The sequence below is a fragment of the Rhea pennata genome, chromosome 5 (genome assembly GCF_028389875.1).
Source record: "Rhea pennata isolate bPtePen1 chromosome 5, bPtePen1.pri, whole genome shotgun sequence".
NCBI lineage: Eukaryota > Metazoa > Chordata > Aves > Rheiformes > Rheidae > Rhea > Rhea pennata.
Window position 1 is genome coordinate 14812293 of NC_084667.1, and position 27186 is coordinate 14839478.

The 27186-nt window shown below is 38.6% G+C and overlaps 1 protein-coding gene across 1 annotated transcript in view; it reads left to right on the forward strand.

Annotated features, from left to right (window-relative positions):
- Positions 1-26962, forward strand: part of PSEN1 (presenilin 1) — a 35436-nt gene extending 8474 nt beyond the window's left edge. Inside the window, exons 5-12 of the mRNA XM_062577194.1 lie at positions 741-882; positions 4623-4690; positions 6519-6739; positions 10023-10121; positions 11524-11610; positions 12525-12698; positions 22312-22430; positions 22847-26962. Coding sequence (XP_062433178.1) covers positions 741-882; positions 4623-4690; positions 6519-6739; positions 10023-10121; positions 11524-11610; positions 12525-12698; positions 22312-22430; positions 22847-23002 — 1066 coding nt within the window. The 3' untranslated portion in view covers positions 23003-26962. The remainder of the gene's footprint in view (positions 1-740; positions 883-4622; positions 4691-6518; positions 6740-10022; positions 10122-11523; positions 11611-12524; positions 12699-22311; positions 22431-22846) is intronic.
- The last annotated feature ends 224 nt before the right edge of the window (positions 26963-27186 follow it).

The window sequence follows — 27186 nt, forward strand, 5'->3', positions numbered from 1 at the left end:
AATTTCATTAAAAACTGATTGGGGAAAAGAGAGACAAAGGGAAGGACATTGAGCCTGTCAGAACTAGAGCAGATTGGTCTAAATGTTCCACCATAAAAACATTTAAACAAAATGATCCAAAGTGTTGCTTGGCTTTGAAATGTTTGTGTAATGTAAGAATGTGATAAAAAAGATAGTGAAGAAATTTGTATTTTATTGAAACAAAATTTTTGATCAAACAATTATTTTTCCTGGGATTTCATTTGTGGTAAGTTTTTCCTTTTTTCCCTCCTCTTGTACTGAAGTTTTTGTTCTTGTTTTTTCTAGCTTGTGGTATTTCTCTAAGAAAATGAATTGAGCTCGTTCTTGTTCATTGAAATCATGGGAATATATTTCACTGAAAATCCACTAGATGGGGTGCTTATAAAGGTCCAGCTGCAGTAATAGTCTAATGACTGTTTCAAAGAACAGTGGGTTTTGTATGCTTTACAAAGCAGAAAATAGCAGTAATGTTTTCAAAGCTACAGTAATCTAAGGATGTAGATGTAAGTGTTTTAAGGGAGGATGATATTTATTTTTCTAATTAAAATTTGCCTACTGACATACTATGTTGTCTTGCAAGTTTTATCCAGGTAGAAAATAGTTGTCAATTTGCATCTATTAATTAAAAAATTACTGAATTTTCATTTGATCCTGGCCTCCTATGTGACAAATCTTTGAGAATATACAATGGCATTTCATTTGGCTCTTTCCTGTTGTAGCATCTACACTCCTTTCACAGAAGACACAGAGACAGTGGGACAGAGAGCCCTGAATTCAATTCTCAATGCTGCCATCATGATCAGCGTCATCATTGTTATGACCATTCTTTTGGTTGTGCTTTACAAATACAGGTGCTATAAGGTGAGCATAGACGTAACTGACTTCAATCATTATGCTAATTTTTTTTTATTTATTAGTATGGATTATCAGTGATGGAACAAAATGAAAGACTGTTAAGGACAGGTTAGCGAAAGTAGCAGAATTGGTGAGTTAGGCTATTTCAGTTTTGTGATTCTCCTTTCTCCCCCAGAACACTGAGACAACGACCCAATGATGTCACTGCTGGCTGTTTTATTAGCTAGAAGTAGAGTGGCATTGCTTTTTATTCCTCGGACCAAATATTGAAATCTTCCTGTGGTCAAGAACTACCAAGGACAGACCTGGTCCCACAACTTGACAGCTGTATGCATTTCAAAGGCTGTCCTCTCCCCCACCCTGCACACAGCATAGAATGGTCTCCCGAAACTGAGGTGTGCGTGGCTGTACGCATCAACTAATAACCTTAAAAACATACCTAGGGAGTTGAAGGCTCTTTTGTGAAAGGCTTCAATGATATAATGATGTAATCTAGGCAAGTCCAGGCACAGCATAAATAATTGCCATGTCAGCTGACCAGGAGCTGTTGTTCATGAAAATTCTTGATTGTCCTTTGGTCTTAGTGACCCATTTAACAAGGCTTTGTGGAACAGAACTTACCAGCGTGCGGTCAGAACCTTGAATCTGGTTCATACTTGTGAAACTGACTGTGGGATCCATGCACTGGCACAAAGCTTTGCTCCACTTTGTTTTGCTCTCGAGAGGGGAAGATGTTTGTAGACTATGATTGGGACAACAATTTCTGCCTAAATCTGTATAGAGTTTGGAATAAGGGGATTTTATTATTATTATTATTATTATTATTATTATTATTTGGGGGCGGGGGTAGGTATGGACCTTCTGTCTTTCCATAGTGTGGTGTTAAATCTGAATTGACTAACCCTTCATTTTAAACTTCCAGTTGTTCTAAAGAAGTAAAACAGTTGATGTGCTTCAGCCAGATTATTTGGTTGCCACTCAGTTCTTCTCAGATGCTGAAGGCATCAACTAGTTCTTACTAAGTTTTTCACATTTCTGGCTTCTCTTTTGACCGTCAGCACTGGACATTCTCCTAAAAATAATTCTTGTACTTAAATTGAAATGATTAGATAATAGAAGTTATCTTCCTGTAGTTATATTTTATGCTAATTAAAAAAGGCTTTTAACTTCCTACTTTTAAAATTGTCAGGAGAGTATTTCTATGCTGCTACACTAGAACGCTGCAAAATCTAATTTTATTTCCTGTACAGTCCTATATTTAGAATAGAGTCTATATCATAAGGTATGAAATTTCTAAGAGAAGATTGATAGGCCTTCAACCAGTAGCAGTAACTTGGTTATCTTTACAAGATTTTATCTGAAAACTCCTTTGAAGTCAGGAAGTTCTATTTCAGCTTTACTCCTGTTCAAGATTTTCTACGTTTCTTCTCTATGCAGTAGGTTAAGTGTGGTCCTAAGTCTAGATCCTTAATCTAACTAGAAGCATCTTCCTAGATGATCCTGTTGTTTGTCTAGCTTTTCTTTTAAAAGTATTTTTTGTCTAGCTTTTCTTTTAAAAGTATTTTTTGTCTTCCCTATGTTCTTCATTTTTATTCAGTCTGCCTAACCAAAGTCTGGCTTCTGTAACTCATTTTAATTCTCAGTATTCTGCAATCTTTCATTTTTATTCAAGTTACAGCAGGCAAAGCTGACAGTATACTAGCAATCAATTAGTGTTGAGGCCATTTTCAAATGAAGAATAAAAATTCTTTTAATCAGAAGGCAACAAGTAATACATGGTGTTAGGAAAATGATAGCCAACACTTGCATGGAATATGTTTGGAAAATCACTTGTATGAAAACAGGCTGGTGATTTGGAAAATAATATAGCAAATAAGATGCATAACGAGAATAAAACAAACATCTGTGCATGGAATGTCTGATGCTAACTGTACTGGTTACCTCTGTTAGTATTTTTGACAACAGTTACGCAAAGCGTGTGTAAACATTTGCTGGACTATGGCCTTGGCGTTTGACACTGCTAGCATTTTACTCTTTACCAGAACAGAGCATTAATATTCACATGCTATACATGCTAGTTATTTTCTTGGATGACGAGAGAGTTTAAGAGCTTATACTACAAATAGAAATCATCTTATTATTATAAGAAATGACATAGCTTTCTTTACTTTCTTAGAATGTTTTCATAGAGTGTACAAATGTTTTATAGAGAAATAAAATTACATTGTCAGATCTCTATTTAGATGACTAGGTACCCTTACAAGTTGTTCAAAATTCAATTTCTTTGTCTTCACCTTCAGTATGATTTCTTTTTCCTACTTCCTGTGATTGATGCTGGTTTGACAGACTGAGATAGATACTTTGACAGTTTCCCTGTAGCATCTTTTCAGGCACCATGCTTAGAACAAGTGGGAAATTCTTAAGTCTCTTTGTGAATGTACTGGCATATATGGAGAAGTCAATCTGTTAGATTAAGTTAAATGACAGATCTTATTGGATTGAAGATTAAGTTGGAACATGTTATGAAACATAGTCTGGAGGAAGAGAATTAATGTTTCAAAAATTGCTTCAAAGCACTTATAAATATTCAACTCTAAAAGAATGCAAGCTAGAATTCTTAGTTTGACGAAGTCCAGGTTGCATCAGGTACATGGGATTTTTCTAGTCGGTGTATATGCATTTTATTTTTAAATTAGTCTCTTCAAAATGAATGTTTTTAAAACTATATCATAAGAAAAATGATCCTTCCCATGAAGAGAAACAGAACACATTTCTAAACAATTTTTGAATCCTTTTCTTGGTGTATATATGTAGCTATTTTAAGCAATTAATTTTCCACTGAGCCTCTCTCTTTGAGAGAATTTTTTAATGCAGTTTGAATTTCAAAATTACCACTTCTGATTGTTTGTCTATTTGTAATCTTGAGTCTGTTTTTATATAAATGTTTCCATCTCTGTGAATTTGACAAATATCTATTTCATTCTCAGTTGAGAAATTACCAAAGTTTAAAAAAGACAACTGAGGAGTATTTTAACTTAGACAGTAAAAGCGTTCTCTTCAGTGCAGAGTGTGAGCACCTGTCTTTTCAAAGCTTAAATCAACGTATGCCTCTGCAGAGTACAACCTTGAACATTTTTAGTTAAATTGTTGGGCAGAAATATCTGCTGTCATGTAGAGTAAAGAATGATGTATATAGATGATTCCAAAGAGAGGATAGAAATCCTTACTAAAAAGCAGATAGCTTTATAGTCATTCATCAGTGAAATGCTAATTCTGAATTCCAGTGGATAAAAACTGAAGGCTTTTCTATGTTTTTGGTGTTTAATGCAATGGCTGTATTCTGGTAATTATTTGGAATTGGTACAGGTTTTTCAATTGTGCGAAAATGAACTGTGCTTTCAGTCTATATTACTACTGGATACTTCTGCTATGTTATGACACCAATATCATCAAAGTGGGCTAGAAATATATACCTCTATTGGAAAACCTCAAAACACTTAAAATTCATAGGCTATAAATAAGTAAATTGAGACACAATAATTAAATGACTAGCTGTGAATTACTGTTCAGAGTAACAAATAAAGAGTTGTAAATATCATCTTCTTGCTTTAATCAAAAGGCAGAATAACTTTAAAAGCATTTTTACATGGATATTAAAAATATTATATATATATATATGTGTATATATATAAAATATATATAATTTATATATATAAAAAATATCTATACTGATATCTGTTTTCCAGGTGATCCACGGCTGGCTTATCATTTCTTCTCTCTTGCTGCTTTTCTTTTTCTCGTTCATCTACCTAGGGTAAGTGAACTAAAGCATTAGTATGTCATTTTTCATATATTTAATATTTTTTAGAATTAGCTCTTGAATCCTAACATGAATAATAGTAAGGTATTGCTGATTAAATAATTTTTTTATTTTTATATAAATCTATAGTGTTAATATATACTTGAGAGAGGTGGTTTATGGGTTTATAGCATATCTGATATTACACAGCAACTGCCCATCATGTACCCATCACCAGAATAAGTAAACTAGCTTCTACCAAGTAGTTTATACAGTTAACATATGTTCAGATACCTTTATTTTTCATAACTGCATGGCTCAAGGGCAGTTGTTTATGTCATAGCATTGGAGGTGGGATGTACATGCAATAGCGTTTTTTGTATATGCAGAAGTGTGAGTAGCTGAAAGTGATCAGCTGAAAAGAATCTAGTCTGTCACCAAAATAAAATTCTGTTATATTATATTCATTTTTTTCTTTTCAAATTCTGAAGCACACTCTTAACCAGACATCAAAAGAGTTGTATGTAATATTAAGAATTCTCCAGGGTGAGCAACCTGACCAGGTTTCGTAACTAGAGTTGTGCAGTAGGATCAAATTATTTTAGCAAGTATATTTGCATACCACTTGATGACAGATAAACTTCTCTTTGAAGAAGTTAATTTGGGCTTTAGTGGGATGGAAGTAAGGTTTCTTCAGCTCCTTTTTTTTTTTTTTTTTTTTTTTTTTTTTTTTTTTTTTTTTTTCAGTGGTGACTCTTTTGGTCAGTGTTGCCTCTAACCTTTAAATGGTTTAATAAATTACTAGGCAGTGTTTGCTGCACAAGTGCAGTGCAGACTAGGTGGAGTTGGCTGACTCTCTTTGGCTTTATGTTGGAGTTGGCGCTCCTCTGCAAGGACGTATGAGCAGAGGGATGGAAGGTTTTCCAGACCCTCTGCCTTTTTTCACCTGTCCCTACTACCTCATAGCAATGCTGGCTTCCTTTTGCAGAAGTCCAGTGAGTGAGGAGGGAGCTTGTAGGCTAACTAAAAGTGATTGCAGTAAGGGCCATCTTGTTAATACTGTACCTCTCAAAAACCAGGTAACAACTAGGGAAGACAAGTATCCTGGAGCAAAGTCTCATGCAAAACATACAAGTTTTTTGATGGCTCAGTAAGTAAGCAAGAGAATCTAAGCAGACATCACCAAATATTTCTTTACCAGGCCTGTGGAAATCCCATGTGACTTAGTGGCAAATTATATATCTCTTTTGGGTTATTATCTATGGAATGTCTTAATCCATTTATAATCTTTGATATGACAGAGTAACATGATTCATCTAAAAAGCAAGGTTTTTACTTTGATACATGTGATGAAGAAAGGATCAGAATCACCATGTATATCTTGTCTTGGAGTTAGCAAAATGTATCCATTCCACAGGATATTGATAAGTAAGGAGAGATCTATGCATATGTCTTTGAAGATCCATTGTAGCCTCACAAATTAGTATTTTTCTGATTTTTAAAAATCGTAAGCATAATCAAAGTGACCGTTTTTGTAGTAATGTCCTCTCCTGACAATTTCTGATATGACTAAGAAGGAAACGGAAGGTCAATGAAAACTTGTATTTCAGAAAGATGAAATAGTTGATGCAAAGAAAACACTGTTGAAAATATGCCCTTTCTGAAGAGTAGTTTCTAATTAAGCCTGAGCTGGAGATTTAGAAAATAACTTTACACTTGTGCCCTAGGTTGAGTATGAAGATTTCATTAAAAAATCAGAAATAAAACTGAAGCTCGTATCTGTAACTTTGTTTCCATTGTTTTAAGCAAATACAATCCTCCTTATTCTTTTTCATATTTTTAGTGAGGTATTTAAGACATATAACGTTGCCATGGACTACATCACACTGGCGCTCATGATCTGGAACTTTGGTGTTGTGGGAATGATTTGTATTCATTGGAAAGGTCCACTTCGGCTCCAGCAAGCATATCTCATTATGATAAGCGCTCTCATGGCCTTGGTGTTCATTAAATACCTTCCTGAATGGACTGCGTGGCTTATCCTGGCTGTCATTTCAGTGTATGGTAAGGTCTGAATAAGACTAGAAATTATGATGGGAATTTCTTTTATTTCTTATGTTCTTTTCTTCCATTTGTCTGAAAAGACCTCAGGCAGGGGAGGGAGGGAAGGGAAGGGTGGTTGTAGTGGAGGGGGAAGACCCAAAGTAGTGGGTAAGGTTATTGTAGACTTTAGAAAAAAGGTCACATTCTAAACCCAGATAAGTCCTCTGTAGTTAAGGGCTTTGTGTCACTGTGTAATGCCATCTTCCTTCATGTTTTCTGGACTCTCTTTGAGGAGCAAGAAAGGTTAGAATTGTTGTAATTCAAGAAGGCAAGATCTGAGATGTATGTTACCATCTTGGTCTCCTCCAGGAAGATGGAGAGCTTTTGTGCCTCCCATTTCACCAAGAATCCTTGGAAATCATTGTTTATTCAGAATTTAGGGGTTTGTCACAAAGGACAAAGAAACATCACCCTCATTCATGACTAATAAGATACTGAAGAAGAATAAAGGAAGAACTCAAGACAGTTTTCGGTGCTCAAAATCATTTTACGCATGAAAGATATAGTCATGAGATCCGTTTTCCTGATTTTAAAAAAAATAATAATTATTGCATATTAAGCTTTCTCATAACTGAGGAAAATAGATGTAGTTTTATCATAAAGCTTTAGAGGGCACTGGACACTTTTGGTAAGTATTGACTTAGTTCACAGACAAGGTTAAATTTTAAATATTTAAACATAATTAAAACATTACAGCGAAGTGTATCCCTGAAGACATTGTCACAACTTCAATTTATTTGGAAGTGTGCAAGTGTGATGATCATGTGCTCTGAAAGCCACTAATAATGGTAAAGATGAAAACTTTTCCTGTTGTAGGAATGTCAGGTTAGTAAGACCTGATTAGCTCTGGTAGACCAATGTACTCCTTCAGTATCCTGTTTCTTTAGAGGGAAGCAAAAATGTCCCCTATGTGTGCTCATGGCACACTGAAAAGGCTACCCCACTCCAGTTTCACCCATTCTGTTACCAAAAGAAATCCCATTACTCCAAGTGTTCTGATTTGGTTCAGTGACTACCCCAAAATTACCCTTTAGAACATATTCCAAGACCATAACTTCGTTGCTTTGAATAAAGGGTAGGTACGTTTCAAAGTCAGTGGCCCTATGCTGAGGATTCCTTCCTCAAGCCCTCCATCTATCTGTGAGGGAGGAGTATGTGTATACTGGTTGCCTACTGTAATCTCCTGGGGGAGAGGGAGATGTACCAGAGACAGTGTTACAGCAGTTAGCTCTACAGCTCCTTCAAACGAGGAGCATCTGATAAAGAAGGACCACTCTGTGCAACATACAGCTCCTGACAAGCTGCTCAATTTGTTGTCAGATTTGTTTTGTGTAGATTTAAAAGATGCATAAAGAGCAGACGACTGCAAAGTCTAGCACTAAGATTTAATATTCACATGAAAAAAGTTACATTTTCTCTCTGGATGCAGCTTTTCAGCCCAGGGGAAAGAAGCTGAGGTAACAACTTTGGTTCAATCCATTATAAGTAAGAGTTGTTTATGGAGTTGCAAACTTAGCAAAAGCCATTAATGCTGAAGTGGGGAAGCAAACGGAGGATCCGGTTAGATCAGCCATTCTCAACATTTTGCTTCGATCTGTATGAGTACCTTTTACAATTATCCTTCTGTTGTAAATGATCACTTTTCATTTATTTTTTACTGATTCAACACAGTTGCATATGCACAAGAATTGAGAGAAGAAAGAATAAAGCATCTTTTTTCATATATTGAATGTTTTAACACCTTTTAAATCTATGCAAATGGGTTTCTCTGAGGTTTATAAACCTCTTTTTTATCTTGATATATACGTTCATTTTTTTCCTCTTTGAGTGGGAGCAAATTGGCAGTCATATATACTCCATGAAAGTTAAGTAAGACCCACTTACCTATTGTCTTAAAATTTGCTTTAGCATTGAACTTGAATTAAGAAAAAGCTTTGATAACAGAGCAAGCCAAGTTGTTTTCTGAGAATAGTTTTCCTTCAACTTGCAAGTCAAAATACGGACACAGATACATTTGTAATTACATAATATTTTTAGCGTGAAACATCGTGTTTTAACATTTCTAAACATACTATGGTAATAATTAAATAACTTCTACAATGGAGAGTGTTAAAAATTTGTTAGTTGATGCTGTTGGTGTGAGACTTCCCTAACCTGCCACCTCTGTTTAGTGTGCCTTATTTAAGTAATGAAATTCTGCAAAAGATTGTGTGTTTTAAAACTGTCATTCTTGAAGTTTGTAAACTGGCTTTATTTTTGTGGTGGAAACTTTTTGAAAATCAAAAAAATAATTACTACAGCAGTGACATTTTTGGTGTTAGTGATTTATATAGCTGTAAAACTATATATTCTTAGAATCTAAAATACATATTTCTTTACATTTTATGTAAAATACATATTTTTTTAAATATAGGCCTTGTGGAAGATGATGGAACAATGAAATTGCATGTTAAAATATCATTTTTTTTTATTTGGCTTTAAGAACATTAGTTCACTTTTTTGTAATCTGTAAAGGTGTGTTCTGGATGAAAAAAAACTCCTGAGGCCTTGCTAAGCTGATGCAAGCTCTTGAGGAATCATTTTTAGTGCTCCATATAATGGAGCATGAAACTAAATGTCAGTAGCATGGGTGCTATGTTCCAGAGTTAGTGATTAAACTATTTGCTATGTAGGAGAAACATCAACTCTTTTTTTTTCCTATTATTTATATAGATATATATATTTATATTTATACATAGAGAGAGAGAGAGAGAGTCAGCACACCTAGGGGATATGAATAGGACCAAAAGAAACCCATTTATCATCTTCAGTTTAATGTAATGAACTTCATCTAGCTGGTTTTCCATGCATCACAGATGTGCAAGACCTAAGACTGGGGGCATATTCCGGTACTGGTAGTGCTTATGTGTGTATGCAATTGGGAAGTGAGAAGGAGGTGGGAAGACAGACCAGGAGGGGGGGGTGAAATGTAACAGTGATCCATTCCCCACTACAGATACTGTGAGTAGCTTGCAAACATGTATGTCTGTATAGACATTTGGCCCAAAAGTCAGCCCGAGGAAAAGCTTTGACTTCCTGTAGGACGCTGACCGCTGAGTGTCTGGCCAGCAGCTCTAATAAGTGTATACACAAGGTGATGTTTTAACATGAGTATCTGTCTGCCAATCTCTGTAAGCAGTATCATATAAAAACCTTCTTAAAATATATCTGCAGTGATACAAGAGTTGTTTATTCTTCCTTCCAGATTTGATTGCTGTCCTCTGTCCTAAAGGTCCTCTTCGTATGCTAGTTGAAACAGCTCAAGAGAGAAATGAAACTCTTTTCCCAGCACTTATTTACTCCTGTAAGTATGTTTTGTTAAGTATTTTAAATTTACAGTCAGATAAAGTGAAGGGATTTTCTCATTTTTTTCCTCCATTTTGATGTGTTGTTTCATAGATGGAACTGCCATTCTGTTCATTTGGGCCTCAATTATCCTTTTGCTTTATACTCAAAAAAACATAAAAGTCTTCTGGCTAAAATCTTTAGAAATTAGCATATTTTGTCCTTACTAAGTAGGAACAAGAAAAATGTAACAAAACCTGTTTTAGCCAAAGTTGCATGTTGTTAGGCTGTACATCAAGCATGTTCAAAAGGAGTACTACTTGTTAGAAAATACTTACCTGCTTTCAGTGCTTAAATAATCTGTGCTATTGAAAGGAATGGAGGAAAATTGCCAGGAAAAGATTCATTTGCAATATGATTTTCTGCAAGGTGTGCATTTTTTTAATTGTTTCTCCCTACAGTTGCTAAGAAAAAAAAAGGAAAGAAAGAAAAAGAAAAAAGGAAAGAAAACAGCAATTTGCATTCAGGAGTTTGTCCTCTGTATCACGAGATAATTCTAATGATAGTGATAATTCTAATCTGATGCTGCTCATGGTTTCATGTTGTTGCTGCTAATCAGAGTTATTGGGACACTGATTTACTAGTTATAATCATGTGGATAATGTATCTAACTATCAGCCTTACTTCAGGCTATTTATAAGTCGTTATGCTACTGGTGGTCAAGGAAGGCCTATATTCAGAAGTAGGAAATATGTTGTGCTGTAGACTCCAGACTGGCTGCTTAGAGGACAGGATTATGGAGGAAAAAGGGGGGAGGATTCTGTATCTGTAATTCTTCCTGTGTTTTACTAGTATTATTCATAATTATTTTTCTTTCTGTTCTGTAGGAATAGCTGTTAATACTGAAAAATCACAAAGTTGAATAAAGAGTTTAAGTGTAGCAATACTTAACTATGTGGAAACTAGAGTATTCTTTGAGGGCTGGCAGGGTGTTAAAGAGAACAAAAAAACTTCTGATGCGGATACTGTGTCTGAACTGATGTTACCTCAGTACCAGTTTTAACAGTCCTTTTCACTTGCAGATAAAAGAACTATTTAGTGGAAAAAAAGTAAAGAAATCATTGATTCAGATTTTTAGAGTAGGCCTTAGAAATAGCTCCTTTAAAGCTTCTACAACCTAACTGCTGCCATTTTTTTCAATGTCTAGTAAAAGTAAAACTGTATTCACCAAATTCAGTAGATGCATGTTGTAGCTGGTACTGGCAGCATTCTAGATACTACTGTACTTTAATGAGAGAAGAACTGCCTGCAACAGAAGATAGTTACACCAAAAAATGGAAAAACAGTGGATCGATGCCAACAATGTCTCAGAACTGGATACATATGAAGATATCATTAACTACACTGTTTGTTTTTAATAGCCACAATGGTATGGCTAGTGAACATGGCAGAGGAAGACCCAGAAGCCCAGCGGAAAGCTTCCAAAAACTCCACTTACGATAAACAAGGTGAGTTTTCCTTTGACAAGCTCTTATAGTTGTAATTTAATTGGAAGACATGTTTTTGGAGATGTGTGCGTTTTTTTTTCACTTTTTAAGTACATTGGTTGCTCTAGAAGGGTGAAAGAGCAGAGGCTTTATTAGGAACAATGAATATGTGTAGACTTCAAAAGTTGTTCACTTATTGTGCAGTTCATGTACCTGCATTCATTTTGTTGGCTTTCAGGATGTTTCTGGTGAGATAACTATCAATAGACAACTATTTACTGAGGTCAAATGGGTACTACAGTGCTAACTCATGTTCATATTTCTATTAAACAGAAATGTTTCTTGCCCTTTTGGCTATATGGTTAGTGTTAAAAACACGGAGTTGTTTGCACGTATACCTAAGTATAGCAAAATTTCTGAATTTTTGCATGGCTAGAATAGGTACTCTGATAGTAACTTTAAGTAAACTCGTCTAATTCGAAAATCAAGCTGTCAATTTTTCATTTTTGCTTTATATTATAAAACTATCCAGCAATGGTGCTTATGTGGGAGATTTAAGCTGATTCCCATACTCTCCTAACTAGAGAAGTTAATGCAATATTAAATGTGAGTTAATTCCCCAAACTGTAACTTTGAAATTAGACTGCCGCAGAACTTCCACTCTGTGTGAAAGTACTGCAGAATACTACAACTTGAGTGCAACATCTAGATGCAGTAACTGCAGAGTATGTGCCAATTCCTATGAGTATTTTTTTAAAAAGTGTTAAAAGCATGAGAATTTTTTTAATGGTGTGTGCTAATGTTACAGATTGCTAAATAATGCAGAATACCCTTTTGTCTTTGTTCATGTATGATTTTGTATGGGGAGAGATTGTTAGATGTTAGAAGACACGTTTTTTTTTGAAGTGGATTTTAAATTGCTTTTTTCCTTTGAGCTCCAGCAAACCAGGCTCAGAATGAAGATGCTGAAGCTGATGATGGTGGCTTTAGTCAGGAATGGCAGCAACAAAGGGACAGAAGAATAGGACCCATCCAATCAACACCTGAATCACGTGCTGCTGTTCAGGCCCTACCTAGTAACTCTCAAACCAGTGAAGACCCTGAAGAACGTGAGTATGGACTACTCAGTCTGAAAGACTGAGTAAGTGTTAAGCCAGTTACTCTCAATCTTAGTCATTCTGATTGCACCAATAAGGTATGGTATAAGCAATAGCAAGCTGAAGAGCTATTCTTGCCCAGAATCAGTATTTCCATGCTTTATAGAAATAGGTGGAGCTGCTTTTAGGTAACTCTTGGTTTTGCTGCAGTAATGAGTAATATTAGCCAAATTGTTTTTTCTTTGGACGTACAGACTCGCAACCTTAATAGCATAAACTACCAAGTTGCTTTTAGACCATTATACAGTTGCATTAGCTTCTGTCTTTTTCAGGGTTCTACTGTGCATTGCCTCTTTTGGCTTTTAGGCCCTGTAAATGTAATTGTTAACTTTTTCAACTCAAGATTAAACTACTGTAAACCACTCCGCACTCAAGCAGTGTTTAAAACCTAATTGGAGACTGAAATTAATGCAGAATGCTATTGACTTGCTTATTTTTCTCCAACATCCTGTATAAGAGTAGTATCTTTGGAGAGCACATTGATATCAGTACTCAGGTATCTGCTTTAACAGACTCCTGATTTCCTGTTGGAGTTTAAGTTTCCTGTTTAAGTGCTCCTCTGTTTGAAAGAATAAAGGCTTCTGCTTTAAGAACATTAAATTTTGGAATTTATTCCCCAAATTCCAAATTCAGAGTGAGTTGTGAATCCAGTTTCTTTTCTAAAGCTTAGAAAAATAACGTTAATATGCAAAAGTCTTAGGGATTGGGCTATTTTAGTTAACTGGTTAACTAAGAATCTTGTCTGTCTAGGCTAGTAAACTTTGTATCTTTTTATTACTACTGGATTATTGTTTAACATCTGCTGAGTCTAAGCTTTTTTCTTTTCTTACTCCCTTCTCAAGTATTCAACAGAAGGAGGAAACAAAACCCCCTAAGTTAGGTCTTTTCGCCCTGTGTTTCTAAGGCAAATAATAAGGATAGATGTGAAGTTATGTAGTCAGACTTGTCAGGCAGCATTAACTTACTAGAAATTTGGAGAGTTCACTTGTCTGGAAGCATCCAAGTTTTGTTTTAGTAGTTAAAGGGGGTTTTAATGATGATTACCTTTTCTTGAATGCACTGTCCCAGAGCAGATATTCAAAATACTCACTTGTGCGTCTACTGGCTCACACAAGTATATTTTTTAGCACAAGTATTACTCTGTATTACTGCAAATAATTAGTTTTATGTTCCTGAGACAGAAATTTATGTATTTTTTCAAGGTCACTGGATAATTGAAATGTTTTCCGTTAACTGTATTTCTAAGGCTGCTGCTGAAATCTGTCCTTCAAGTTTTTAGCATTTGACTGTGGAGATTCAGATGTAACTGATAGTCTTAGCTTAGAAACCTCCTTCTGCTATTCTTCCTTTTTAAAACTGAAATAAGGACTACATTTAGTTTCAGCAAGGTGTAGAACTTTGTCATTGAAATTAGATGTTGCTAATAGCACAATGTTTACTTTTCAATAATAGCTAGGTTAGTTAATATTCTAAAACTAAATAATCCAATGTTTAGTTACTGTTGTGAACTTTCTCACCAGGAAATCTAATAACATGGAAGTACACTGTCCTGTGGGCTTCAGTTGTTGTTTGAACTTTTCCCCTCCTGTAACAGTCCACTATCCAAGAGCAATGTGGATAGCTGTTAAATTCAGCCATTGGCTTTGGAGGGTATATATCTGTAATAATTGCAAATTTGAAATAAGCATTTAGAAGGCGCCTTTGAGCGCTGAGGGAGAATAGCGTGATGCAAACAATCCAAACGTAATGCAAGCAAGTCAAATTCTGAAGAGTTTCTGTGTCAATGGAGTAAAGTTTGATAGGAAGAGCTTTTTTTCAGCTTACTGCAAAATACATCATATGACTCTTCTTACCCCTTGCACTCCTTTTATGTGAAAAGTGTTTTAAGGTTGTTGTCTTGGTCTCCCACACCTCCCGTTCTTCATGCTCCTCGGAGATGGTAGGGGCATCAGACAATACTCACCTCTACAAGGGCATTTTAACTGTAGGCTTCTTTGCAATATTGCTGTTTATCCTGTTAGCTTCAGGGGCAAGCTCTACATATCTTTGTTCGTTGCAGAGAAAAGACAGCCACAGATTCAGAAGTGAAAGGAGAGTAGGGCTGCATTTTTACTGCCGACCAACCAGATATAAACTTCTGCTTCAGTGCTCTGAGTTCCTCATCAAACTCTAAGGCGTGCATTTTGGACTGGATAGCGATCAAGTGACAAAATGAACGGCAGGCCAAATGAAAATAGCCTGTTGATCTGATGTTTGACCTGTCTGACTTAGTCTCTTAAAAGCTAAGAAACTCAACTGACATTCGGTTCAACTTAACTTCCCCCCCACCAAATAATTGTATATTCTGCTCACAAAGTTGTTGCTAATTACTCTTAAAAATACAACACTAACTCATGAGTTTTACTAGAGCTCACATCTTGGACTAAATATGGTTTTGGTTCTGTGATATGCTTAATTATACAAAAGCGCTTTTTAGAACTACCATAATCAGAATTCTCTAGGAAACTCAAGAGGACAGTGGAGTATTGTGGCGTGTTAATTCACGGATCCCGACATAATGAGCAGAAATCGTTTATTAAGCAAGCAAGCCGTATATATGTGTATATATATAGCCATTGCTGGCTGACATAATTTCTAAGTTGTAATTTCCCACCCCTTACACAACATTATACCTCCTTAATCAGGAGGACAGGTGTTAACCACAGTCCTTGCATTTTTGCATTCTCTGTCCGTTGCTGTGGATCCTTCACGTCCTGTGCTTGTGCTGTCTGTGCGAACTTCCTCCCCCAGTTCGGGGGCAGTTCCGTGCTTTCTCTTCCCATGGCTTTCGTCCCATTACCTCGAGAATATCATGTTTCGTTAGTTTTATCAAATCATTTTCTGGCCCCACGTTTCCCCCTTCTTTGTTTTGCTGCACAATTAATATTTTGTGAAGTGACCTATCAAGCAGCCGCTGCATGCCGTGCAAGAGGCAAGGCAAACAGATAATAATGCGTAGAAACACAAACAGGCAGCCCAGTCCCATCTTTAACAATTGTTTTACCCATCCGGTCAAACCAAGTCGCCCGAACAGCTGATCCACCCAATCCCACTCCTTATCTATTTTGAGTTTAGCTACCCCTTCCTTTAATTGTTGAAGGCTTTTATGTATAGATTCTGAATGATCAGACAAATTCATGCAACACTGACCCACAATTCCTCACATCCGTGACCTTGTGCTGGCAGTAAGAAAACTATCGCTGTGCGGTTTTGTAGAGTAGCATGCTGAACAGTTGACATCCAATAAAAGACCGCTTAGTGCTTGAGAGGTAGCATTGCCTTGTTTAGCAAGCCAGCAACCTAGCTTATTAAGCGTAGTCAAAGTGTGAGCGTTTATTTTATAAATGACACTGCCTGGCGATATGTCCAAGCCCGTTTTATTAATATTGTGACCTGTTCAAGTAAAAACACCGTGCGCTATAGGTAGCCCCTAAAATATGTAGCTCTTGAGGCTGTAGTGCCATTGCCGGGAAGTCCCTTACCTTGTCTAACGACCTGTTATACCATTCTGCTGGCACGCCGACCTCTGCTCTCCAAATGCTGCTGCACCACCACCTAGGTTCAACTCTCTCTGGTGCCGTGCAGTTGACTCGTACTGTTTTGTCGTATAAATTTGCTAACTCAGGCTGGGGCGAGGGTATACCGACCAGGCATGTTTGGAAAGGATCGGAGGGGCTGGTCAGCAACAAGCCCAAGGTGCTCAAGGTAACTGCTCGTGCCAAGGTGACCCAGACTTTGCTCTCGGGTTGCTTCGGGATCCAAACGGTTTCTATGACGGTCACTGCGGTGAGGATCCTGAGGGCAACACTGGCCGCACCCATCTTGCTGGAACCCATCGTGGTCCTGCCCCTGTGGAGACACAAGCGTATCCTCGGCCCCATGTTATTAAAGGGTACGGTCCTTTCCAGTGATTGTTTTTTATTGTTACCTTAGCCCTTTCTTTTTGGTCTACATCTCGTAAGTTGTTAGAGAGAGATTTAAAGTGTCTTACTACGGCTGGTTCCCCGTCGGCCCATCGATTTAAAAAATTCAGAACATACAACGCCTTTGCTATTCGTTCTTGTGGGGACCCGTGTGTAATTCCTCCTTTTTGTAACATCACCTTTAAAGTACCATGAGTGCGTTCGACAACGGCCTGGCCGGTCGACAAGCGGGGAATGCCTGTCACGTGGGCAATGCCCCAAGTTTGGAAAAAGTGGGCTGTGCGATGAGACACGTAGGCCGGGCCATTATCTGTTTTTATTTTCCTAGCTACCCCAGGGTAGCAAATGCTAGAGAGAAGTGCCTGCGTACGTCTCTAGCCCTCTCTCCAGTGTGGCACGATGCAAAAATGCATCCTGAGAAGGTATCAACTGATACGTGGGCATATTTAAATCTACCGAACTCTGGGTAATGGGTAACGTCAGACTGCCACAGTTCTAGGGCGGTCAGGCCTTGGGGGTTTGTTCCGATCGGAACAGTGGGTAGAATGCTTTGACAATCGGGGCATGTTTTAATCATTTGCTGGGCTTGATTGTATGAAATAGGAAATTCCCTACACAGAGCTTTTGCATTTTGGTGGAAAAATTGGTGAGATAATCGAGCTTGCCCAAAAACATTGGGCACAACAGCACATCCTGCCAACAAATCAGCTTTAGCGTTCCTTTCTGCGATCGGACCTGGCAAGGCTGTATGCGACCTTATGTGCAGAATAAAGTACACGTCCTGGTGCTCCGTTAGCAGGAACAACAACTCCTTTAGCAAGGAAAACAACTGAGGGTTAGTGACTTCCTTTAAAAATGAATTTTCTATGTGAGCCACCAGCCCTGCCACATAAGCAGAGTCAGTCACTATATTGATGTCAGTCTGCCGTTTGCAAAAAAACGCCGACAGCGGTGAGCTCTGCAATCTGTGGGAAGCCCGAAACGACTTGGATATCATGTTGCCACACTCCTGCAGGCATCTTCCAAACAATAACAGATCGTCCTGTCCAGCCAGAGCCTTCTGTAAAGACTGTTAAAGCGTCTAGTGGTGGTGTACTAGGTTTGGAGGCAGAAAGCAAAGGGAGACTCGGTAAGGCTAATAATAGAGGGTGCCTTGGTAAGTGGATTTCAAATTGTCCTGGGAAGTCTGTAATTGCTACTTGGAAAGCAAAAGAGTATTTCATCAGCCACTTGAGCTGTTTCAGATCCATTGGTAGATTAAATTCCAACAAAATCTTGCCTGTCCAGGAGAGCCAACCTTTCTTGTCCTTTTTGTATCAGGAAGCTGATCATCTTAGGTTGTGTGATAACCGTCTTGGTAAACTGATGTGGTAAAAATAACCACTCAGTTATTACCAAGGGATCTTGCTGGTGCTTGCCCCATTGAGCAATGAGGGCAAAAGGTTGAAGTTTGGAATTGAAAAGAAACAGCTCAAAAGGGGCGTTAACAAATCAATGTGTGCCTGTTGTGTGGAGACCGCTGTCACAGTAGTGCTCAGGGCCTTCCTAGCGTCTTGAGTCAGTTCTCTTTTTGAATTCAGAGCGGGGTCTCCCTTTAATAGGGTAAACAGAGGGCGTAGTTCCTCATTACTAATAACTAGTAAGGGCCGGACCCAGTTAATAGACCCTAATAGTTGCTGTAAATCATTCAGCGTGTGAATTTGCGGTATTAATTTTTGTTGCTGCGGTACTATTGCTTGTTCTGTTATTCTCCATCCAAGGTAATGCCAGGGTGGAGTCTTCTGAATCTTTTCAGGGGCTATAACCAAACCAAATGTCCATACTGCGACTACCACAGCCTCCAGGGCTTCAGGCATTTCTTCCTCTGTTTTTGTGGCCACGAGAATATCGTCCATATAATGATATATCAACACATGTGCAAACTGTTTCCTTACTGGTGCCAATGCCTTGGCCACGTGTGATTGATGGATAGTCGGGCTATTCTTCATGCCCTGTGGTAGTACAGTCCAATGATAACGTTGATGAGGTTCAGCTATATTGACGTCCGGGACAGAGAAAGGGAATCGTCATGCATCTAATGGGTGCAAAGGTATGGTGAAAAAACAATCCTTGAGGTCAATAACTGTCAGTACCCAGTTCTGTGGCAGCATTGTCGGAGAGGGTGATCCTGGCTGAAGCGGTCCCATGTCTTCAATAACTGCGTTGATTTGGTGTAAATCATGTAACAAACGTCATCTCCCACTTTTCTTTTTCATAACAGAGACAGGTAAGTTCCAGGGGCTGGTCGTAGGGACAGTATGGCCTGCCACTAATTGTTTGGCTGCCAGGTCCCACGGATGTTGCAGCTTTTTCCTTGGAAAGGGGCCACTGGCCTACCCAGACCGGTTCCTCCATCAGCCAAGTCAGGGGTAGGGAATGCTGCATGCCAGCAGCCCCTATGCAAAATACGAGCTAAGGTGTAGACCCCATTGTGTCAAACAGTCCCGACCCCATAGAGTAATGGGGGTAGCCAAAATGTAGGGTTTTGTGGTAGCCACTTGTCCATCAGGCCCCATGATTGTTATTAAATTTTTACTTTATACTGCCATTGCTACCTCTCCAATTCCCGACACAGACGCATAGGCGTGTATGGTTGGCCAGGTGGGCAGCCATACGGTAGTAGAAATAACAGTAATGTCAACGCCAGTATCCAAAATTTTCGTGAGCGAGGTGCTTGTTTGTGTGATGGGGTTAGTGATTTAAAAGAAGGTTGGTGTGTCGTAAGCTTTTGAGTCTCTAAGACCTGCTGAGGTCCGGTGGAGACAAAACCACCATCTCCGCGAGGAACATTCAGGCAATGAGGGGCCTTTGCCGTAAAACAGATCAATTGGGCAATGTGTGATCCTGCTGAAACCTGGCATGAGGGAGTAGGGGTCCAAACCATGATCTTAATTTCTCCCTCATAGTCTGCATCAATGATCCCCAGCAGGACAAAGAGTCCTTGGCGTGTTGCTGAGGACCATCCCAATAGTAATGCATTGGCCCCATTTCCCAAAGGACCAAAGATTCCGGTAGGAACTAGGGTCACTGTGGAGTCGTTTAAGGTCACTGTTGTGGCGGTGGCCAAGTCCACCCCTGCGCTTCCACTTGTTTGGGCAAGCAGCTTGGTGCTGCTGGGAGAGGGGGATTTTGTGTCCCCGCGCGCTCCCCTTGAAGTTTCCCGACTGCTGGCGTGGGGGCAAGGCATTGCCGTTTCTATCAAACTTAGATCGGCATCGATTAGCAAAATGTTTTCCTTTGTTGCAGCGTGGGCAGATATCGGGACCTCTAAGTTCCTGCTGCTTTGGACATTCCTTTTTAAAATGACCCCTTTTCCCGCAGGAGTAGCAATTTTGTCCCTTAATATTAATAGCAGCAAGTGCCTCGGCAAGTAGCGTCACTTGATGCTGATGGGTGCCAACGTTCTGGCATGCCTCAATCATTTCCGTAATAGAGGGGTTTCTCGGGGGGCGTAGCATCTTTTGGCAGTCAATGTTAGCATTTTCAATTGCCAGTTGCTTTAGTAATATCTCTCGAGCCAGGATGTTACCTACTTGTTTATCCAAGGACGTTTTTAATTGGTCCAGGAACTGCATGTAAGATTCTTGGGACCCTTGACGTATAGTCACAAAAAGACTGCTCTGTCTTGCCTGCATCTGGCACCTTTTGAAAAGCTTTAAATGCTAATTGTTTCGACAGATTCAAGGCAGCTACGCTGGGTGTCCTGAGAGATCGTAGTCTGGTAGACACCCTCCCCTAAGAGGGCATCTGTCCCTATAACTCTCAGGGGATCCCCATCGGGTCTGTCCAGGTTTTCAGTCACCTTTTGTTCAGCTAAGGCACGCCACTGACTCGTCCATAATATGTATTGGATTGCAGTCAAAAGAATCTGTGCAATGATTTTGCAGTCATGGGGCGTGAGAATATGGTTTTCAAACACAGATTGCAAAAATCCCATAGCATACGGGGATTGTAAACCGTTCTCTTTCACAGAGCGCCGCAGTTCCTTTATCAGGGTGAAGTTGAGCACCTCCCAACGAGGGCGACACTGTCCCTCATACATAACCGGGTACGCTGCACAGGCTTGCATGATCTCCTTCCTGAACAGCCTCTCGGTGAACAGCAAGCCAGGGGTTATGGGGGTCTGGCGGGAGGAGATCTGGCTCTATCTCAGGGTCAATTGGGCTGGGACCAAACGGACCATCATCCAGGGGATCATCGTCACTGCCAACCACTCCCACCAGAGGAGCCTCAGGCGGGGCTGCTGTCTCACCCCTGCCTGATCGATCCTCCGTATGTTTTTTCAACACTTCAAAAACCGTTCTCCAGGGCACTAATGAGTTAGCCGTGCTCTTGTCATTACGAGTAGCAGAGTCCCAGAGCTTCACCCCAACTTTATCCCATGTTTTGGGGTCATAAATAGTGATCTAATTCACATCAGGGCAATTTGTCTTAACCCACATCAATATCATTTTCAGTTCTTGCAATGATAGAGAGCATGCATGTTGCTTCAGAATCCTCTGCATTATATTTACAACAGATTCCTGCTCCTGTGACAGCCCCTTCCCCATCGTTCCCTGTTGCTTACCTCCACCCCCCAGTAGGCAATCAGTCGTGCACAAAGTTGCTTCCTTTCAGCAAACCAAATTTCAACCGGGCTACGCTACTGGTCCAGCGATGAGCTGCTTCTATTAGCTCCGGACCGTTAACTGGATCAGTCTTCAGGTCCCTGTTCGGGTGCCATTTGTGGCGTATTAATTCACAGACCCCGACATGATGAGCCAAAATCGTTTATTAAGCAAGCAAGCCGTATATATGTATATATATATAGCCATTGCTGGGTGACGTAATTTCTAAGTTGTAATTTCCCACCCCTTACACAACATTATACCTCCTCAATCAGGAGGACAGGTGTTAACCACAGTCCTTGCATTTTCGCATTCTCTGTCCGTTGCCATGGATCCTTCACGTCCTGTGCTTGTGCTGTCTGTGCAAACTTCCCCCTCCAGTTCGGGGGCAGTTCCGTGCTTTCTCTTCCCATGGCTTTCGTCCCATTACCTCGAGAATATCATGTTTCACTAGTTTTATCAAATCAGTTTCTGGACCCACGTTTCCCAGAGAGTATTTTGATGGATATAGGTTTTTACATTGGCAAATAAACTAGAAGCAGCAAATCTATGAGTTACTCATTTGTTTCCTCCTCCCTCTTGGCCAGCTTAAAGAAATCGTACTTCCATATTCTACTGTGATATGACAACCAAAGGTAGGAAAAAATCCCTAGCAAATATAATAGAATTTTCTGAGTTTGTATGCACTGAATTGGCCTCTGTAATAAAACAGGCATATAGAAAAATTCTAGTTAAAGGAAGAATGTGAGTTGAGTGGCATAATATTCCTAAGCTAGCTTGTTTCAAAAGTGTTTATTGCTTGAATTGAGAGTGGTACTGCTTTTAAAAGTACAAAATAAAATGTTTATTTTAGGAAGCTGTTTCGATACTTTAAATTTGTCTTGTTCTCATAATGACTGATGTGTAGTGTTAGTAGACTGTCTGATGCTTAATGCTGCCATGTATTCATTTCTGCAGGAGGAGTAAAGCTAGGTTTGGGAGACTTCATCTTCTACAGCGTTTTGGTTGGCAAAGCCTCTGCAACAGCAAGTGGGGACTGGAATACAACTTTAGCATGTTTTGTAGCCATATTAATTGTGAGTATAATGTAATATAATAATAGTGATAGCTCCTTATGTTCGTCAGGGATGAAATCATAACTGTTGTGTGGGTTCCCACCCCTCTCCCCTTTGGGATTTGTTGATTTAGTGGCCTGACTGAAAGCTGGTGAGGGCTTCAGCTATGATTTTTCACCAGCTGTTTGTCCATCACTTATGCCTTTAGTTTAGGAAGGCATGCAAGTTCCTTTATATTTCTGTGTGATTTTCAGTGTAAGTACCTTGTGCTTTTTTTTTTTTTGAATGAGATGTTGTTAATTCTTGCAGTAACAGCTAGTTCAAGACAGAAGAAAAATGATATACAAACTGTTTTAATTAGTGCTTATGAATATTCTTGGTCATCAAAGCTCCCTAATTTCTCTATCTTTTTTTTTCTCTCTCTCCTGTCCCTTCAGGGTCTGTGCCTTACACTTCTGCTTCTCGCCATCTTTAAGAAGGCCTTACCAGCTCTTCCAATCTCCATAACCTTTGGGCTCGTTTTTTACTTTGCCACAGATAACTTGGTACAGCCCTTTATGGACCAACTAGCATTCCATCAGTTTTATATCTAGCACATTTGGTGCTGATATTCATATTTGTAGCAAATTTGGGAGGAGGAAAAATGTTTTTCCCTCACCTCTCAAGTGAAACTGAAGTTTAATACTCAAGATTCCAAGCCTGAACCATTACAACTTCCTCCCATTTTTCCTGAGACAATTGCTGCACTGGGCACCGTGTTTTTTTTTATTATTATTTTATTTTATTATTTTATTTTTTTCCCCTCCTGTGTGAACATGGTTTATTCTTGATGAAATGATCTAAGCTGGGTGCTGTTTGTCGGAAGCAATCTGATATACATAACTCTGGTAAGGACCACCTGTCTGAAAATTGCTAATGTTTCCACCAGCAATGGGCTCTCTCACCACAGGTTGATTATTTTCCACAGCATTAAGGGTGCTCAGGACTTCCTTGACATTCACAGAGCAAGCTGACAAATCTAATGGAACTTGCCTCTAAACCAGTTGAAGAGACAGAACCTGATTTAAACTCCTTCAGCAGTGACTTTTGACAGCTCAGTCCTGATTATACTTTGTGTCATGAGAAAGGATTTTGCATTGTAGCAAATCAACAAAGGGCAAAACTGTCACTCTGAAAGGGTGCTCCACCACTTCATAGCCTCTGTGCCTAAATATGCTTGGTTTAGTAACTTTAAAAGCTTTTTTTTTACACTGGAACTAGGAGCCTTTTCTCAGTTTTAATACCTTACATTCTCACGCATGGAGTGCACCTTCTGTAGAGCTGCTCCAGTTTATGTAGCTACTTAGACTTGGACTGAATCATTTGGCATAAGAGGATCATGAGGTCCTAATCTGGATCTTTGATTCTGAAAGGTTATGGAACTACATTAAAAGGCAGTTTCAGGACTTACTCTTTGTGCTCTTGCAAATCATTTTTGCCAGAACACCAGTTCAAATCCTGCGGTTGAGAATAGCCACTAACAGCACAGACTGCACTGTTAGTTTAAGTTCCTTTTATTGATCATCTTATGAATGAAGCAGACATTCACAGCAGTTCCAGATGAAGTTTAGCCTGGCAAGTCTAAAGGCTGAAGTGCCATTGGTAGCACTTCTAATACTACTTTCAAATTTTTCTCTTCAGAAACATACATGAAGGGATCTAGTCTACTGCAAATAAAAATGTGGGAATATGCTTTCTAAGTAAAGTTCTGTTGACCTTGCTATTGTGTCGGTCTGAAGTCTTGGTCACCCAACCTTCTAACACCTCAGGTTGGGCAGGGATTTTTTTTCATGCAGTAACTTTATTGGTGAGAATTCTTAAGTTAGGTGAGACATTACTTAACGCTATTGAGGAATAAAATTTGTGGCCCTTCTAATTACCTTTCCTGTGAGAAACAGAAGACTGGAAAAATGAACGATGACTCACATTCACTGAAAAGATGATACGGGTTTTTGATCTTCCTACAAGAAAAAGAATTGATTCTGACATTAAAATTGCTACACTCTGTTTCTTTCTTTGTTTGAAAGAGCTTGTTTATGAAGAATTGCTTGAAAATGAGACTTACAAAGTTGGTTTGGCCATAGACTCTTAATCTGTACAAGTCAGTCTTTTTCTGAATGAAGCATGGGGGTGGATACTGTTGATGGGCATTCCATTTTACCTGCGTCTGGATACTGGAGTTGTCATCAAATAGAACAACTGTCAAAATCCCGAAGCAAACTGCTTTTGCCCTTTTACTGGGGCTTTGTTTCAGTGCCTATAGATTCAGAGCACTGAGACATCACAGATGCTTTCAAACCGTTGCCCAAGTAATGGAATAAAGGGTGCAGTGTATAAATCTGCTTTAAAACCCAAGAAAGGCTTGCTTTCTTTGGTTGTCCTTGGAAACATCTCAGTATTGTCCAGTATGATATGCTAACTGTAGTGTTAGCATCTACATCTGCGTAAAATAAGATATACTGTCTTGTCTCCTCTAAAGAACTTCATTCATCTCATTTGTATGCTAATTCATTGTGGATAGCATTAATAAAGTAATCATATCACGGTTGCTCACACTGACTTTTCAGGTCGAACTTCCTTATGTTTTCTAGCTTCATTCACTGTTCCGTATTTTGCTGAAATGGAGCCTGACTTAAAATAGACTTTTTTATACAAGACTCTGAGTTGTTTAAGTTTTTATACTATTGTAACTTGTTCCTTTCCTGAGCATTATACATAAGAAGATTCCCATGTGTGTTTTATTGGGCATCCTAACTATTGTTTTGTTGTATAGAACAGGTTTGCTAAGAGCTGGTACCACTAGCATCTGTTTGCATTCCTGAGCCAAGTCTCAGTTGAATTGTTACGGAAATGCACCAATCATCTTTATTGTTTGTGGGTTTGGTTTAATTATTTACTGTAGAAGCAATGACTCCAGTAAGAGTTACCTTAAAATCCTCAGAAATATAGAAAAGCCTTTCCACATACTTGAATGGGTGTTAGATGTACAACCTGAGCAAGAGCTCAGAATCTTCAAACACTAAATTGCTAGTCTTCCACTCTCCAAAGTTGTTTCTACTATCCTGGAGTTCTGATTTCTGCATTAGTGTGGACTTACAGCAGCAGACACTATAAAATCACAGAAACTATTGTTCAAGTTTATGTATTTGAATCTCAAAATAAATAAAGAAAAGGGAAAGGTGCTTCAATCCCAGCCCAATATATGTTAAAGTATACTGTCAAAACAGAGTCCTGAGTATACCTTCAAAAATCAGGATGTGCAGAACTGAGGCAAATTTTCTAGATTTGCTCTCTCACACTGAGGCATGGTTGTTTGTTCCAAATGAGATCTCACAGATAAAGGCTATATCAGGACTTGGGTTCAAAAGATTCAGTTAAGATTTTTTTTTTGGCTTGAATTTGAGTTATTACATAAATGTGAAGATAGTGTCCCTTCTTTCTTACTCTCTTTTGTCTTAAAACACCAATCTAATTATAGACCATTTCAACTTGGCAAGCTTGAGATAACTGAAAGAATTCTGTTACGTAGTCCACATTTTTGAGGAAGTTATTCACTATTATTTAAGTAGTATATTAACAACAGTTCATAAAACTGTAGCTCTGAAAGAAGTATTGTGTAACTCTGGTAGCTAGGTTCCTCTCTTTTGTCCCCAAACAGGTTAACTTGAACTGTTGTGTTTCAATAGCCATGCTTTGAAAGTGAGTATCTTGATAGCTTACTCTCCCCTTTCAGATTGCATTAATGATTAGTCTTCTCCTTTGGCTACTCTTCTGCAAATAAATAAATGAATAAACCAAAACATTAAGCTACAGATTTGCTTAAAAACCAGCCAGTTTAATTTATTTCTTCATTTTTTTGCATTGAGGGGATTTAATCCAGAGCAAAAAGACAAAACAGAGCCCCAGAAGCTTTTTTTTAAGCAAAGGTGTATGATGCTGTCATAGCTATGCATGGTTCTTAAAGCGGCACTCAGTTTCTTGTAACTTGAAGGTGTGCACTTGTATGCTGCAAGCATACATTCAGAATAGTTCTGGCTGAGCAGATCATAGCTGTGTTAAGCCAAATATTCAAGGGCTGTGTTCCACTAAAAAATGGCTAATTTCCTTGATGTGCAAAGCAGACCCTGGATATTTCAGGCATAGGAGACTGGAGCTTTTTGGATATATGTAAAGTTTGTGTTCTGGGCGTACAGATGACAACTGTTCTCCCTTTACTGCAATGAAGAAAAATATTCTGAAGTTCATTTTGGGTAGACGGTACTGTATGAAGAAACTTGCTTAAATGCATTGCTAATAAAATACTCTTGGAAATGATGTTATTGAAACAAGTCTGACAGACTATGGAATATGTCTGCACTGCGGTTGCATCTCAGTAGTAACTTGGTCATTGGGAATGCTGAAATGTGAATTTGAATGGAATTCTTTTACACTCAAAGCATTTGCTGTTTTCTTTTTTTACAAACACTGGGTTTGTACATAATCTGAATTGAATGTGAATGTTTTTTAAATACCTTTCTGGTTCTTGATAAGATAAAGTTTTGATAGATTATTGCAAACTTTCCTGTATTTGTCTAATTATTAAAATAAAATTGCATGAGTCTTAACTTATCTTGCCTTTGCTATATTATTTTAAAACCACCATTTTAGCTTAAAACTATTGGAGGCTTCAGCATTGTAGCAATTTATATTCAACAATTAATGAATAAGATTCCTGTCTTAATACACTTAAGTGGCTTCT